The sequence below is a fragment of the Artibeus jamaicensis genome, unplaced genomic scaffold, assembly GCF_021234435.1.
Source record: "Artibeus jamaicensis isolate MK-2021 breed Jamaican fruit bat unplaced genomic scaffold, CSHL_Jam_final scaffold_369, whole genome shotgun sequence".
NCBI classification, from domain to species: Eukaryota; Metazoa; Chordata; class Mammalia; order Chiroptera; family Phyllostomidae; genus Artibeus; species Artibeus jamaicensis.
Genome location: NW_026522042.1, coordinates 25,591,717 through 25,609,770, shown reverse-complemented (window position 1 = coordinate 25,609,770; position 18,054 = coordinate 25,591,717). Strand labels below are relative to the sequence as shown.

Below are 18,054 nucleotides of genomic sequence, written 5' to 3'. Positions count from 1 at the left end.
AAATATATAACTACTTGTTCTTCTGGATGAAAATTTGATTACCAATCATTTTGTAAATCTTGCAGTAAGCCATTGGAGTCTTACATTTGAACAAAATGATGATTATAATAACTACACCTTGGCAAGTATTTGACTACTCAGATTTTAATGCCCAGAAAAATATAATTGGAAAAATGATATCCTTTACAAAAAGCAGGTAAAGAAAATCCTCTGAAATATTGATCCAGTGTTACAAGTACTTATGTGTAATTGCGTCAGAACTGCAGGGGCCACGCCAAGTCACAGCACCCAGCAGACGTCTGCAGCAGGGCTGGGAGCCACTGAAAATACACCTTCCGTAGTGGAAGTGCTGACAGATGCTAAACCACCACATAAACAGATGATTCCAAACCATTACTCCCGGTTCGACAAATGACTTTGAAGGAAAAAATAAACATACTGTGTAGGTAGAAAAAGTCAGCTAAATACATTTAAATCCTTGGGCTCCAGAAGGGGAAGCAGAGAAGCGGCTGTTGTAAACTGGTGAACTGCAGGCTTTAGGAGCCTAACCGCTTTAAGAAAACACCTGAGGGAATTTCATTTTCTAACTAGGTAATTTCCCTCTCTAGTTTACATTTTTTAAGACTTTTATTTATTTATCTTTAGAGGGGAAGGGAAGGAAAGAAGGAGAGAAACATCAATGTATGGTTGCCTCTGGTGTGTCCCCTGCTGGGAACTGGCCTACAACCCAGGCATCTGCCCTGACTGGGAATCAAACCGAGATCCTTTGGTTTGTAGGCCCGCGCTCATTCCACTGAGCTACACCAGCCAGGGAGCCTACATTTTTTATCCAAATGTTATTACATCACTTATTCCTTCCCATACCCCAAATAATCAAGTTCTGTAGAGATCCCCTATGTAACCTTTAAATTAGGGGTGTCCAACCCGCAGCCTGCGGGCCTCATGCAGTCCTGGATGGCTATTAATGTGGCCCAACATAAAATTGTGAATTTACTTAAAACATTATGAGGTGTTTGTGTGTGTGTGATTACGTGTCACAATGTATTTACTGTGTGGCCCAAGAAAAGTCTTCTTCTTCCAGTGTGGCCCAGAGACACCAAAAGGGTGGATGACTTAGTAAACCATTCCTTTATTTAACCCCTCTTTTGCTAATAACATTTTACAGGGGTGTCAAACCTTTTGGCATCTCTGGGCCACACTGGAAGAAGAGTTGTCTTGGACCATATATTAAATACACAAACACTAATGAAAACGGAGGAGCCAAAAAAAGTTTGAAGAAAACACAATTTTGTGCTGAGCCGCATTGATAGCCGTGCTGGGCCGCAGGCGGCCTGCGGGCCGGGGCTTGGACACCCCTTTGTCAGATATTAGATAGAGCTCTCTTGCAGAGGATATTTCTTTTACTCTTTCAACAAGCATGTGAGATATCAGTAATAAAAATCATAATAAAATAATTTATTGTATGCTATGTACTGCACATCAACAGTGTAATTCTCTCAACAACCTGTGAGATGGATACCATTATTAAATCCATTTTGCAGATGAGAAATTAGACCATGAGCAGGTAAGTTCCTTGTCCAAGGCTGTTACAAAGCTGGAGGTGACCCAGTAAGAACCAAGCCTTCACCAGATCAGATCCAGAGCCTGTGCTCTTCATCTCAGCAATAGCTGGACATACTATGTGTACCCACGTGCTTCTGGGTCTTTGCAAAAAGGCATAAAAATCAACCAGCAATACTAGATACCTGACTTCAGTTCCTGGCATATTTGAGTCCACTCCAAAGCCACATGACTAATTACTAGAGGGATAAAGGCAGGGGAGCAACCTAAATATCTAGGAGCCTAGCTCTAGATGCCTGACTCTCTTCTACCTATGAACTCGTGGCCCCACCAGTAAGTAGGCAGGGGAGGCAACCCCCCTTTAGGCTGAAGCATGAGAGGAGAGAGGCCATTGGGTGAGATTTCCCTTCAGCAGATGATCTTAGTGTGTCTGCTTTAGCAGCTACCCGAGGAAAAGAAACTCATGACTTCAAAATGCAAGGAGCTGCCCTGGTTTTCAATTTAGCCTTGATTTTCAAGCTCCAGCCCAGACACCTCAGACACTGCCAACATGCACAGTCTTAAGTAGAACACCAACTCCAGGAATTCCCAAAGGTCTGCATTCATCCCACAGCAGACAGTTGGGATTTTGATACCAGCTTTGGTGGGTAGGAATCACAGGCAAATTGCATAATGTTCCTAAATCTTAATGTCCTCATCTGCACAATCAGCATGATATATCTTAGAGAGTTGTCGTAAAGGTTAACTAAGTTAATATATGTGAATACCTGCCATTATGTAATCTCTGGAATGCAGTAGATGCCCAAGATATGTTAGATTTGTACCTCTCGCCCCCTTCTTTACTATTCCTACCACGTACTTACCTTTTCACAAAAACACATTCCCCAGGCTTGTATTCTCCTTGTCTTTGACAGAGTTTCAGGCTTCCAAACTTGAAGTGGGTTAAATGCTATGGGGCTCAGGAGTCAGAAGCTCTCCACTTCCTGGGCACCCACGGGGTATTCCCACCCTCACCCCACATCTGCAGTGTTAGGTGGAGAGAAAGTTACAGGGAATTCTTAGAAAAATCTGTTCCCAAGCAGGAAATATCCTCATTAGCTGCAGGGACCCAGAGATTTTCCTCAGCCTGCGCCATGACCAGAGGTGCCTGTAAGTCTTGCTTCGTTCCCTCAAAATGCTGTAATCAGGGTTTTCCATCACATCAGCTATAGCACTGCAGTCCATTTATAAGCATCACTATCTACACAGTAAATACACAAGGAGACGAATCCTTTCTGTGTCTGCCTTTTTCCACCCTCCTTTGAAAATAGAGGACCTATTGAGTTGTGTGCACGCTTTTACCCTCTTGGTGAACTTAGCACTATTTGGGCAACTTTCCCATGATGTCTGAACAAGAAACATAAATAAAATAAACATTTGGGGATCTATCACTCAATTTTTAGAGTTCAAATAAATCTCTAGACATCTTTTTGAAAATAAATAAGCCAATCTAGTATAATGATAATAATGATAAATTATTTAAACTGAAAATTGCCCTTCATGTTAACATGAGAACAATTCATTATAAGAATATTAATTTTAAACCCTGGCTGGTGTAGCTCAGTGGATTGAGCCCCGGCCTGCGAACCACACGATTGCGGTTCTATTCCCAGTCAGGGCACTTGCCTGGGTTGCAGCCAGTTCCCAGCAGGGGACTCAAGAGAAGCAACCATACATTGATATATCTCACCTTCTCTCCTTCCCTTCCTCTCTAAAGATAAATAAATTAAAAAATTTTAAAACGCATCTCTTTAAAAAAAATTTTTTTAAAGAATATTAATTTTAAAACACTGTGCTTTTGTTGGAGTGTCCTTTGGCCATTAACAATGCTACACCTCTTTATCTTAATTAGAATCCTATTCAGTTGTCAAAAATGAATAAAAATTAGATATAATATATTAAAAGAGCAACAGAATGTTATTTTTATGACTAAACAAATAGCTCTTCAACAATAAAGTTAACTAGTAAAACAAGTTTCCACCAATTTCTACTGAAGCCAAAAAAAAGAATAGAGAACTAAGATTTTTCGTTTTCTTTTTTCAGTACTTTGAAATTAGTCACTTTTCCTTTGTTTATTTTATTTCCTCCCTTACCTGCTGCTAATGAGCCTCACTGTTGACTAATGCCCAGCAGGGTGAATATGGTGCTTGTAGAAAAATCTGTTCTTAAATAAGAAATTGCCTGAATTATAAAATTATTCCTTTAATACTACCATGCTGAGATGTTCAATGTCATATTGCAATGGATTCTTACAGTTTAGTCACAAGAAATAAAAAAGTAATCCTTAACTCCACATGAGAAAGACCTTTCCTGCATTTTATAAGGAAAACATTTTTTAGAATATTTTGACTAGCTACAATGATAGGACAATGCAAATTCTCTAAAGTACAATTTTTAGCCAAAAGAACATTGATTTTCATGTGTATTAGAGAGCCACTGCCCCAGGATCTCACGCTGCCCTGAGAGCCAGTAAACGTGAGGTCAACCCTGGGCAGACCTGCGTCCTCTCAGGACAGCCAGCGCATCCTGAGTGGGGCATCCACAGGCCAGGGCCTGTGCTGAGCCCTCACCTTTCTTTCCTCTCCCATGGGCTCCTCTTCCTTCACACACCTCTGTTCCTCCAACACAGCAACCCTTTGCTAACTCACACCTTCCAGCTCTTGCCTCTCTGCCCCTGGATGTCAGCAGAGCCACTTTCTGTCACCTGGATGCCAGTTCAATGTTCTTTCATCAACGAGGCCTACCCTCAACCCCTGAGTTACTTTACTCCTTACCATACCAAGTGTGTGCTTTTCTTTATGGGAACAAAATCTATGTGACATCAGTATGTTCACTTACAATCGATTGTCATTGCTCATGGGACTCATATATAAAGTCTCCATGAACACTGAATCGGGGACCACAGAACACGTGCTCCCAGGGGAAGTGGAGGCTTAGGTTCCTGAGAGGTTCTGGTCCCATTTTCAACAACCCACCAACACAAAACCTGGTTTTATGTGTGTTTTCACTTAAAGACACCTTTTTAATATGCATTGCTGACTCACTGACATTGACTTTGAGGCCGAGGGCACTGTATCTCTTGTCTACATGAAGCACATCTAACATTTGTGTTTTCTCCATAAGGCATGTGGCAGGACACCAGACAGCACTTCAGCACTACACCTGGGAATTCTATTATAAATAGTGAAAAGTACACACATGTGAAAATGTCGCACCAAAAAGACCACAAAAAAGACGCTTGTTTACAGCTGAGACAGTGTCACTTAGTCAACCTCAACTGGGAACATGCATGTTAGGAGCCTCACATATTTCATTGCTTTGTGCATGTCTGTCAGTGATCGCGAAAATGCCAAAAACATGGATTTGGGGGTCACAAACTTAGTTAGCAGGTGAAATCATAAATAGAGAATCCATGAGTAACAAGGACTGGCTATATTAGCTTTGTTTTAGGCTACCCATCCCCTCCTTTTATAAAAATATCCTCACCAGATGAAATGTTTTATTGATTTCAGAGAAAGAAACATCAATGTGAGAGAAAAACATCAACTGGTTGCTTCTCGTACACACCCCAGCTGGAGATCAAACCCGCAAACTAGGTATGTGCCCAGGATGCCTGAGATCAAACCCACAGCCTTTTGGTGTACAGGATGATGCTCCAACCAACTGAGCCACCTCGTCAGGGTGCCCTTCCCTTTTGAGTTCCATGAGAATGGGGATTCTCCCTGGTCTTTTTTCACTGTTGCATCCCCAGCACCTAAGCGGTGCAAGGCAGATGTTAATTACCAGATAATTATTCATGGGATGACCAAGTAGGCTAATGCTATTTCCCTCACCCGAAAAAAATTATCTTTAACTTCCTAGCACACTCATCCTTCTCCTGCAGAGCCCATCTCAGAAGCAGTCTGCACCAACCTCCTAGGCAAGTGTTGCTCTCCTTCTAAGGCCTTCTGACCATCCTGGGCAAATCTCTATCATAACATGTATTAAATTCTATCTACACACCAGTTTCCCTCACTAGCCTGAGTCCTTTGCGGGCTGAATCTCATTCATAGTTACCTCGTGTCTCTTGCACCTAAGGCCGTGGCTGTTATATATACGAAGCATTAAGCCAATGTTTGCTTAAAAAATAAATTCGCATAGTTTATAAACTTTCTTTCCTCGGCCCATGTTCCAAATGAGATATTCATCTATGAGTGGGGATACTAAGAGCTATCTTTTTAAAAAGATGTTATATTTTATCCCTTGTTTAAAGAAAAATATTCTCTCCTTCTGTCACAAAATCAGTATTTCCTTAGGATCCACTGCCATGGTTACCTCTCAAGTTTACCGCTAACAGTGATCATTTCAATGTGTGTGTGTGTGTGTGTGTGTGTGTGTGTGTGTTAGATAAAAGACTTAAATATAAGTTGTGACACAGTAAAAGTCCAAGAGGAAAATGCAGTCAGGAAAATCGAATATTCCATGCAGCAATATTTTCACTGATACATCCCCTAGAGCAAGGGACATAAAGGGAAAAATAGACTAATGGGACTTCATCAAATAAAAAAATCTTCTGCGTGGCTAAAGAAAACATCAGCAAAATCTAAAGGGAACCAACTGTATGGGGAAATATATTTGCAAATGATACCTCAGACAAGGGCTTGATCTCCAAAATATATAAAGAACTCACATGAGTCCACTCCACAAACAATCCAATTAAAAAATGGTCAAACAATCTAAATGGATATTTCTGCAAGGACTACATACAGAGGACCCAGAGACATATGAAAGGATGCTCAGCATCACTGGCCATCATAAAAATGCAAATTAAAACCACAATGAGATACCACTTCACATCAGTCAGAATGGCCATCATAACAAATCAACAAACAACAAGTGCTAGTGAGGTTGTGGAGAAAAGGGAACCCTAGTGCACCGTTGGTGGAAATGCAGACTGGTGCAGACACTGTGAAAACAGTATGGAATTTCCTCAGAAAACTAAAAATGGAATGGTCTTTTGACCCGGCAATTCCACTGCTGGGATTATACCCTAAAAATCCTGAAACACCAGTTTAAAAGAACCTATGCATGCCAATGTTCATAGCAGCACAATTTACAATAGTCAAGTGCTGGATGCAACCTAAATGCCCATAAGTAAATGAGTAGATTAAAAAATGTGGTATATGTACACAAGGGAATACTAAGCAGCAGAAAGAAGGGAGCTCCAACTCTTTGTGACTACATAGATGGAACTGGAGAGCATTATGCTAAGTGAAATAAGCCAGGTGGCAAAAGTCAAATACCATTTGATCTTATATAAGTAGAACCTTATATTAGGTTCTATGAGTAGAACCTAATCAACAAAACAAACAAGCAAGCAGAATATAACAGAGACACTGAAATTAAGAACACACTGACAGTAACCAGAGCAGGAGGAGGCGGTGATAACGGGGGAAAAAAGGGGAAGGGTCATCAAGGAACATGTATAAAGGACCCATGGACCAAGCTAAAGGGGAGTAGGATTGAGGGTGGGAGGTCGGGATGTGTGGGGCAGGTGGGGAGAAGTGGAGGAAAATGGAGACAACTATACTGGAACAACAATAAAAAATGTGAGTTAAAAATAGAGTGATTATTGATAGGTAAAAAAAAGAAACTTTAATTTTAAAAAATGAACAGGAAAGCCCCACATGCTCAGAAAGGTGTTTATTGCTGAGAATTGTTTAGCTGAGTAAAACCCAACAACTAAAGACCCCAGAAAACAAGTCAATCATGGAAAGCAGTTTAGGTAATTTTAGCCTTATCAAATAGAGCCTTCGATGACTTTGTCAAGGTAGAATAACATGTGCTTCAAAGACATGTTATTACATTCATAAGCTGAAATGTGAATCCAGCAATTTGCCATTAGCTACTGGATTAAGCTAAATGTCCCTGGATTCAATCTAGATTTAATGGCCTGGCTTCAATCTCCAAGCTGGTACAGCCAACATATCCAGTGAGCCCTGGGCTGACCTGCCTAGACGCCTCTTTCCACCACTTGACCCCTCATCATCTCCACCCTTCCAAGCCCAGTCCAGATCCATGTGCCCTGACCACCTCACCCTACTATCATCTCACTCTCCAAACCCCTGTTTCTTATGTTATCAGCTAACACTTTATGATCCATTATTATTTTATCTGCTTTATAAGATAGGCAAGAGTTATCTGGATAATTTTTTCCTTACCAATAGCACCCAAGAAAGTGCCTAATGGTCAATAAATACTCATTAAACATAGGGGTGAATGTGAAGCTAGTTGGTATAAGAATCAAATCCTTATTACATGATACAAAAATAACAAGATTCTGTGTTTATCATGTCATTGATTCTAATAATACCAACCGTCCCTGAATACACAAGAAAACTTACTGTTGTTTTCTGCATAAATCCTTATGACAGGCATCAACTCAAAGAGCACTTTTGGTTTGGACTCAATGAGTTTCATGTTCCTCTTGTCCCAGCCAGCACCTTCAAGATACAAGCCATAGACGTAGACACCCTCTGTGGGAGGGGCAGAAATGTCATCCTTCATCCACTTGGTGACTTCATTGCAAAGCACCATATTGTCCAGAGCCCAGCCTTTGTTGGCCCGAGTTATCTCCTACTCCAGGCAAGAACAAAAGCAGAAGATGCAAGTAGCAATTAGAGAGGTTTGTACATACAGAGCATAAATTCACACTGCAGCCCCAAACTACCCTAATGCAAAGTAAGTAGAATGGTATTAAAGATTAAAAAGATTCTCTCAGAACCAACACTCATGTCCCAGGTTAACCACTTGTACATATATATTTTTTATTTTATTATATTTATAATAACATCAAATATAAAAATAACAAAGATTTTGAAATTCAAGCCAGCAACCTCAGAACAAGATCCTGGATTTATGTTCAGGACAATGTAACAGCTAGCACCCATAAGATACAGTCATTCTCTGTCTTACTATATTCTCTGAAACTATAATGAAAGAAGAGAACTTTAAAGAGGAATATTATAATAACAGAACGGGTATAAATGAGAGCTATTACCTGTCGCATTGCAGTTAAAAATCCTTGGGGGTTAAAAAAGCCTGTCATCCAGAAGCAGTGGGGGCGGCCATTGAAAACCCAAGAGGTAAATTGGCAGTTTCTTTCTATAAGTTCAGTAAACCAGAAACCCAATGTACTTGAAACCCATGACGCCTGAAATACATACACATTCAAACAATTAATACAGGCTTAATTTTGCTGTCTAACTGGCTATGTTCACAGAAAAAAATGATAAAATACCAATTTTACTTTTAGAATTTAAAAGTTCCTCAGACATGAATGGCCCCGGGGTTCTGAAATTTAAGTTTTCAAATGATTCTTCCTTCTTGAGATCATGTGACAGAACCAGCTAACCATTGCATGAATACAGATTGACTGAGAGCTCAGATGCTGCCCCAGATGTCTGTGGTCAGTAGAATCACCTTCCACTTGCAAACGTATTCATCATCAATTCAGCTACAGAGCAATTAAAGCAACTGTATTAAATTTAACTGGTTCCAACTATTTTCCTTCAGTTACATTTTCAGTAGATGCATTATAAAACAAGACCTCTATTTGCATGACTGTGCTCATGGCCTAAGCAACGCTTTAAAATGTATTCTCTGAATACCAACTCAGAGGAGCCTTTTTCCATTTATCACTTATAATGAGGCAAACAACAATTATATTCTGAGGTTTTTGTCCCTTAGAATGTACTCTGATTTCTTCTGATGAAGGAGCAGACATAAACACAGGTCCCTTTACCACCAACAAATTAATTACATTCATTGCCTGTAACATTCCTCCTGAATTCACATGTGGAGCTTCTATGGTTAAAACTGGCATGGATGTCATTGATATTACCAACAGCTGTGCTGGAAGGTGTCTCCAAATCATAGTTTATAATATTTTACTGCAACTGCAATATATTATGTATGAATAAATGTAGTGATCAACTTGGATGATCAACTTGAACTTCAAATATCTTAAAAATTAATTTTCCTGTTTTTCAAAAAAAGTGGGATTTCAAAGACTAATAGCACATTGATCATAATTTTAAAATTAGGTAACTCATTCTACTCAACATTTCTAGATGTGTTAACTAAAAGAGAAGTATTGATACTACATTTGATCTGAGGACACAGGGAACCACTACTGAGAAGGTGCCTCCTGGGAAGGATCCCTGTTGCAGAACCTCCCAGACACTGACCAAGCTCAGTTTGCTGGCTTAGTGGGTAACAAAACAGTGGCCAGTGACCAGGCAGGTTCTCCTTATGTCACTGGCAGTGAGGAGAGGCAATTCAGACAGAAAGCTCTCTGGCCTTGGCAATAAATTCGTTAAAGGTGCAAACGAGAGGAAGGGGTCTGGTCAAAGCTAATTTTGAGTTTCCAACCTGTGTGATTACAGTGATGAATAGTACTGTCATCAAATAAGGCGGAGAAGTCAGTTAGAAGGGCACTCCCCAGGTCCTTTATGCTGCCTGTGGGACCCAATGCCTTGGAATCTGCCCAAACTTTGGGTGAGAAATTGGAGGCTCAGCACTAAGTGTCTCTTCTGAAAGACTATCTGTCCTAATCCCATCAGGTCTCACCTTCCCAATAACATGAGTAACTTCAAAAGGCCAAGTATGTAGTCACTCCATGACCCAGTCTCATCTCTACATGCAGCCCTCTCTGTACATCCCCCGATCTGACTTAAACCTCAGCCCTCTGCCCTCCCAACTCTTTCTACTGCACCTTCAGCATCCTCGGTGCCACGATCAGCAAATTCCTCAAGATCCTTCACCTCTTCCTTGAACATTCCCCTCACCTCCTCTGTAATCTTTCCCCCACCAACACCCAGAAAAAACTGCTTCCTCTGTAGCCCTATCAGAATGTAAGATACTACTTACTGCACAGCCATCAGGACCAAGGAAGGAATAGATATCCCTGTTTCTGACAAGTTATAGTTTCTAACACATCTTCCATTGCTCTTGTCTAGGGAAGCCCAGCATTGCACGACCTCCACACCCGCCCTCCCCAGGGCCGCTCCCAGTCAGCTGAGTGCAGCTGCAGGAACCGTACAACTGCACGGACCCAGTTCACTTTGCATCCGTGACTTCGGATCACAGGTGGGGAAAGCCTGGCACACTTCTCTGCCTGCCATCCATCCCGGTTTCCTCCTTCTGCCAAGCCTTCAGGGAGGGCAGAGCACATATGCACTTCCAAAGGGGAGCAGGGACTTTCAGAAAGAGCTGTGAGTCAAGTACTGGAGGAGTTCCTACTGTGGGGGCAGAGTTACCCCTGGTGATGGCATATGACAAATGAAGTTTCTCAGGAAATACAGGATATAAACGCAGCAACAGCCCTACCCTTTCCTAAGTCTCTTCTCCACTAGCAGCAATCTTAGAGATTTCACTTATTTCCCCCACAAATTGCACTGGCATACAGCACACAGAGGCTTAAATACAGAACAAAGAAGCTATGTCATTTAGGCACACTCTGCCCTCAAATATACATGTTTTCCTGCTTCAAAAAGACAGTCCTTATTTTACTTTTCAAGTAGAAAATTATTTCTTAAAACCACATCTTTCATGTGACACAATCACCAACAGGTGATCAGTAAGCACACTTGTTATCCTGAAATGTAGATACTCACATATCTACAAACAAAGGAAAGAAAATGTTTAATACACATGTGTATCTCGGAACATTCTCTTCTATGAAACTAGTGTCATGGGCTCTGAAGCCCAAGAGCTTAGATTTAAATTCTGATTCTTGGATGACTTAGGTGTGTGATTTGAGAAAAGATTTAACCTCTCTCAAGTGCAAGTTCCTTATCTGTAAATTAAGGGCAATGAAATGTAAGATTGAAATGAAAGAATGCATGTAAATTGCCAACCCAACACATGGGAATGCTATATAATTTCCTTTCCTACCTATAGTCTAAAAATACAGGACTATAAGGGGATTAGTCCCTAAGCAAAACAACACTTTTAAGTAAATTATCTGTGTAGATGCTTTCCACTTGCCGAATGTGACTCTTCACAACAATAAAGTGACGAGGCAGAACAGGACCAGACTGCAACGTACTTTTTTCCACTGAGCAGGAATTCTGGCATCAAACATGCAATTCAATGCATCGCGAAGATTTTCACTCATGACGATGGTGCCGTCGATGGCAAGTTTCAGCTCCATCAGGGTGCTACGGACCAGGGTGAGCACCCTTTGCATTCGGTCGATCTCCTGCCTGAGGAAAATGTTCATGGGCTGGAACGGTCCCATCTTTTGCAGCCTCTCTCTCACCTGTCACAGAGACATTCAGCACACATCACAAAGTAGAAAGCTGCTAACATTTATGTCACTGGGCCTCCTGAAAAGGCCCCAGATTTTACAATTCCACAAGTGGTGAGTTTTTATTTATTTTTTCTCTGCCAGAAAAAAGACAAGAAATAAGAAAGGAAACATCTGTTAGATGACCAGCCGATGTTTCATCCCACGTGGGAGAAAACAGGCTCCATTAATGCACAGAAAAATAAAAGTGCATGACCACAGCCACGCAGCCTCCTAAACAGCAACTGCGCTTATTAGGAAATGGTCACTTACTGCTAATCTGAGACTTTCAGACACACACATGTCTGTTTAGACATGTACATATACATGACCATTCTGCTGGCTGCATCAGAAAAATTATACATATATTTTCAGAGCTTTCTGTTTGCAATCGAAGCACTCATCCATCCATCCATTCATCCACCCACCCACCCAATCATTTCCATCCTGCAAGTATTAATTGAGAATCTTGTATGAATCGGTTATTGTGCTGGGCTGAGTTGCATTATCCTAGGGTAGCTCTGACATTCAGCAAAAGGAAGGAGATGCTTCTAAACTCCACTACTTACCTTCTTTATTTACATATTTATTTATTTACTTATTTATTACTTTTATTTTCATCTATTTTGAATGCTTCATATGTATTTCAACCACTGCTAGACATGAATGCCCTGTTTCCCGTTACTCTAATAAAAGGTGTTTGTAAAAGCTGATCGCAGTACTGATTTTCTCCAAGCAACCAATCCGAGTTTCTTCTTCAGGAAATGATTCCCTTGGTGATAGGTCCCTGAGTTCGTCTATCGTATCCACAGCCAAAGTGACCTGCTTTGTAAAAAGTCACAAGACGCTGACGCAGAAGCCAGCAGGGTTCCTTCTGAAAGCAGGTAGAAAGGGGGCAATACATAAAGAAACATGGCGGCCCTGTGACAAAAGTGTCACACTTAGTCCGGGTCACCTTCTAAGACAATACGGAAAGTAATCCAGTTATTTTTGCTTTCATCAAAAGCTCGAAATTTTTGTCAGGGTAAATCTCTTCACAAGTTGTTAATATGTCTAAAAAAATTAACCTTCATAATCATGAAATTGCTTAGAAATTAATCTCGTATTAAAAAGACATTCTAATAAGTGGACTAACTGGTAATGGAAACAATATAATAAAGATTATATATTTTTCAAAGACATATTAGTGCTTTAAACCTGTGAAATGAAGAAGCTGCAAAGCAAGTTAATGATAAAAATACAGACTCTCTGAAATTAATAATGACCGAGTTTTAAGGTGTACATTAAATTACACATTTTTTAAATATCAGCTGCTAAACTCTAAAAACACATTACTTTTCTTTCAACAAATAGCAATGTGAAGTACCTCAAGGGAAAGCTCTAGAAAAAGAATCCTAACCCATCAGTATCTACTTGTAATTTAATTATAAATACTAACATTCACATCAAGTTTTCTTATTATATATATGTCAAAATGATAACATTTATAGATTAAAAATTTTCTCTTTCTGGGTTTTTTTAAAATATTTTATTTATTTATTTTTAGAGAGAGGGGAAGGGAAGGAGAAAGAGTGGGAAAGAAACATCAATGTGTGGTTGCCTCTTGTGAGTCCCCTGCTGGGAACTGGCCTGCAACACAGGCATGTGCCCTGACTGGGAATCGAACCACAATACTCTGGTTTGCAGGCTCGCGCTCAATACACTGAGCTACGCCAGCCAGGGCTCTTTTTCTGGGTTTTCAGAAAGTGAGTTTTTAATTTTTTTCTCAGATAAAAGTTTGCCCTCCTTCCTCATTCCCCTAACCAAACAGTACAGCCACAGCAGGCCTTCCGTCAAGATTGTGACTCACTTCAAACGGGCCATAGTCAGGGGGCAGCTTTTCCAGCATGTCCTCAGCCAGCCGGGCCACCACAGCCTCCCGGGTTTCATCCCCTCCACCAGAGCTGTCCTTGGGTTGGATGCCCAGGATGGTGTCCAGCACGTCCTTGGCCAGCTGGCTCTGGTACGTGATGTCGGCATTGGGGTGCAGCCCGAAGACCTCGGGGCTGTCATAGGTGGGCAAACTCTGAACGACAAGTACCCCAGTAAGCACAGACTGCCACCATAAGAACCAGTTAAATTATATTGTCTTCAGAAAGAAACATGCTTTTATTAGAATGTGCATTTATAAAAGATGCCTTATTTATACCAGACCACCATCTCGATAATTTCTCCAGATAAAAATCAAAAGCTGCCTTGAAAGAAAATTAACATTGGGAAACATAATTGGCTCATGGTATTTTAATCATGTTGTTTAATTTGTTGCCTATGCCTCCAACAAATTTAATCAAAGAGATACTGTCTTGTTTTATAATATGTAAGACAGAGAGGAAAACATGGATTGATATTTTGTTTTCTGAAGGTCTGATCTAATCCAAGCCATTTTTTAAATGAATGTTGAATAATTAATGGTTACTATGTTTTTAAGATACCAGAAAATGACAGTTGTAGCAATTAGGACCCAAATAAAGGAACTGTATTCTCCTGGAGAGAGACTATGAAGAGAGAAAAATATTAACAGAGTAACAGAGTCGGTGAGGAAAACACCAGGAACAAGTGGGCAAAATTCTTCCTCTGCTACTTGACAAAAAGAAAATTTACCTGCAATTTGACATATTTCTACATGTGAATTGTTTTATTTTTGTCCTATTCATAGTTCTCCTCCTATCTACTCCCTTATTTTATTTCTTTTTATGTAATGTCTTCCTATGTATGAACTCAAGTTCACTGTGAAATGAGATGTATATAAATACATATATGGACAGGCATATCTGAATTTATACCTTCAAAGGCACTTTTTCATTCAGTGCTAATTATTTAAAGACACATATAGTATAATTAAAATACATATATTTGCTGATTTGAATTACTAAAAGTATAGAGATGATAATATATGTTAAACTCGTCACATCTATTTATCACAGAACCTCTAAATATACTAATAAATTTAGCTCTCTGAGGCTGCTGCACTTTAGTTTATTCACTCCAAGATAAATCTTAGAGGCAAACAAGATTGCTAAATAATGATCTAATGAATTCAAGGTACAGAGACAGAAACTGTAGTTACCTTGAAACACATCAACTTTCCCAAATTTCCTGTCAAAAATCTATTTTATTTTTTTCTAGAGCAATGTTTCTCCATCAGGGGTGATTTTGTGCCCCCAGAAAACATTTGGTAATGTCTGCAGAACTTTTTGGTTGTCACAACTGGGTAAGGGATGTGCTGACATCACGTAGGGAGAGGCCAGGGTCGCTACTAACCCCAGAACAGCCCCCTATCACCTGCTCCATGACAAAGAAGTGTCTGCCCCTGAATGAAGAAGTTCTTGTATGAAAGGACTCTGGTACACACTCACGCACTGTCCGTTAGACCCAGATTAAGGAACAGATGTCACAAAATAAGGCAAGTGGATTGAAAACCAGGACAGACTGTCCAGAGTCTGCCTCTGCCCTGCTGTCACAAGTCACTGAAGTCTCATAGGTGGAGTGCTCTGGGGAGTTTGTGCAGCTTCCCTGGCTCTCATCTGCTCAATCTGTCATCCCCCCAAAAATATTCCTCACTGAAGCATTACAAATATAACCATTTAATCATTGGGCTAATATCAACATGAAGAAAGCATCTATGGTGGAAGTTTAAATATGCATCACCATTAAAAATTATACTAAAGAGAGTATATGAGTAAATGGTGTAAATCAATAACCAAAAGGACAAATGATGAGGATATGTACTCTATGCATAAAAGTTTGACACTGACACACCTGGATATAATGAAGATAGTTATCCACTGTGCTGCATTTTGGAATAGTATATCCTTGGTAAAAGCTGAAATCTGGTCCAAACATATTTTCACTGAACCAAACCTTAGCAAATGTGTTCAACAATCTCTTATCGTAGTCATCGGTGACTCTGCCTCCATATTGAATCTCGCCTATCATGTAGCGGATGGTGGTCCAGGAGACACCCTGGGAAAATGTATAGAATAATTGCGTAGAACTGATTACTGTCTTATCCTCATGTTCCCTGCCAGGGAATATCATTTATTCACTCATTTATTCATAATGTAAAAAGTACAGAAAGAAAATTAATTAGGTAAACATAAGTGATTATTCAAAACTCATCCTTATAACTTAAAAAAGATTCTGCTTCATATTTTCATATTTTAATTTCAACAGAAAAAAAGATGTTTTTTTAAAATATTGGGATACTTATTTAAGAATCACACACTTTCAAAGTAATCTAGACTTCATTTTCACTTTTTAAGATTTTTTTAAAAATTTCCCCACTCGCTCTCCCACCCTCTAAAAAACTCTGTTAGGTTGTGTTATGCATAATGTCAGCTTGACTTTAAGATATAAAAAGATCATTAAAATTTGGTTATTTTTTAGCTGAAATCAAGAGGCAAGTGTGACCTAAGTTGCTATGACTTAAAGATAATGACTTTGCAAACACAGAAAATCATCACTCTTACAAGATTTACTCCAAAGCTACTCCCACTCAGAAAACATTTGGTAATGTCTGCAGAACTTTTTGGTTGTCACAACTGGGTAAGCGATGTGCTGACCTCCCTTACCCAGGGGTGGGGGTCATGTTAGCTTGAGGACCCACAATCACCAGTGGCATGAAGTAGCACACACATGGTACCTTTTTGATATCCATGTCATCCAAATGGTTTTGGATGAACTGCACGGTGGCATTAAAGTCTGCTTGATTAAATTCATAAGGGATGTTCCACCCCAGGGCACCAAACTTCCGCCTCTCCTGGACCGTGGAATGCAGGAAAGCCACGGCGTACAGCATGGGCTTCCACTGTGCCACCGTGCTCACATCCAGCAGGTCTTGGCTCACGCCTGTTGAGGTCAGCCAGGTGAAAACCTGTGTCAGCTCTCAAACATCTTCATTTTCTATTACTTTTATCAGTTATTAATTCTTTTTGTAAATTCCTAAAATTAAACTTCATTTATCTTAAATCATTTTTATCACATTCATATGGCAACCATAATTTAAGTTGAGTACCTAGAGGGCACTTCTCTCTGAAAAATCTGCAGAGATTTGAGGGGAAGAGGGACTCGCTGACATGGATCAAGGTCCTGCCAATCTAACAAGATAATGTGGGGAGAAAGCAGAGGCTCAGGAATGATGGCAGTGGAAAAAATACCGCTGCTATGACTACAACCACCACTGAATAGTGATAGTAATAAGCTTATATTTATTATTATTGTTATTATTATTATTATTATTTGGAGCATGTACATACACTATTTTAATTAATACTAAGTTGTTAATACTGTGTATAGAAGCCCATGGCAACCAAAATCTATTTCTGAAGCAATAGTCATGATGATTATATATGTATCTATAATACGTATATAAAACCATAAATCTTCTCACTTGGTAACCTTTCTTCATTACCATCATCCTTCCACATCCATTTTATCCTGACATTACTTTACAAACTGGCAGAAATTTGGGTCCTGTTAACAATTCCAAAAAAACCTCTTTGTAAATTTTTTAAAATGTTATAGAATTGTTACATTCATTATTGTTATTAAATACACTAGATTCCAGTCATCATGGATAGATTGTATGTTCTTTATTTCACATGTGAGAAAATGAAAACTCCAGTTGTCTGAGTGACTAACACCCAAGAGAACACAGCATTTAGTTGAGGGAGGTTCAGAAACAGGATTCCTGACTCCGCAGTCCAAGCTCTTTTCATGACCCTGAGTCCCAGACAGGAAGCCACAAGGTACAGGAAGCAAAGGCAAAGAGAAAAATCTCAGTTCCAGTTCTAAATGGAGGGCATTTGGTCCAGTTTTGGTCCTTTTGTTTGATTTCTAACTTCGCTCCTGCTCTGACATTATGGACCATGGCTTCATGAAATAAAGGCAGGCCATGGTTTTCACTCGGCCTCTCCTCTTGGAGGGAGCCGCTGCCCTACTTCAGGTACGGAGCACAAAGACCACAAATGACCAAAACATCAACTCTAGATATTTACATCAAAGTAGGTGTCTAGCAGAGAATAGCATAAGACGAAGCCGAGCAACATTGGGAAAACAGGAAAAACATACAGTGGGAAGCTCTGAGC

The 18,054-nt window shown here is 39.9% G+C and overlaps 1 protein-coding gene across 1 annotated transcript in view; it reads right to left on the bottom strand.

Moving 5' to 3' along the window:
• Positions 1–18,054, bottom strand: part of DNAH5 (dynein axonemal heavy chain 5) — a 194,236-nt gene that overhangs the window by 2,326 nt on the left and 173,856 nt on the right. The window contains exons 73-78 of the mRNA XM_037154551.2: positions 16,611–16,816; positions 15,728–15,931; positions 13,779–13,994; positions 11,690–11,902; positions 8,639–8,791; positions 7,983–8,214 (exon numbers count right to left, since the gene is read on the bottom strand). Of these exons, the coding sequence (XP_037010446.2) occupies positions 7,983–8,214; positions 8,639–8,791; positions 11,690–11,902; positions 13,779–13,994; positions 15,728–15,931; positions 16,611–16,816 (1,224 nt within the window). The remainder of the gene's footprint in view (positions 1–7,982; positions 8,215–8,638; positions 8,792–11,689; positions 11,903–13,778; positions 13,995–15,727; positions 15,932–16,610; positions 16,817–18,054) is intronic.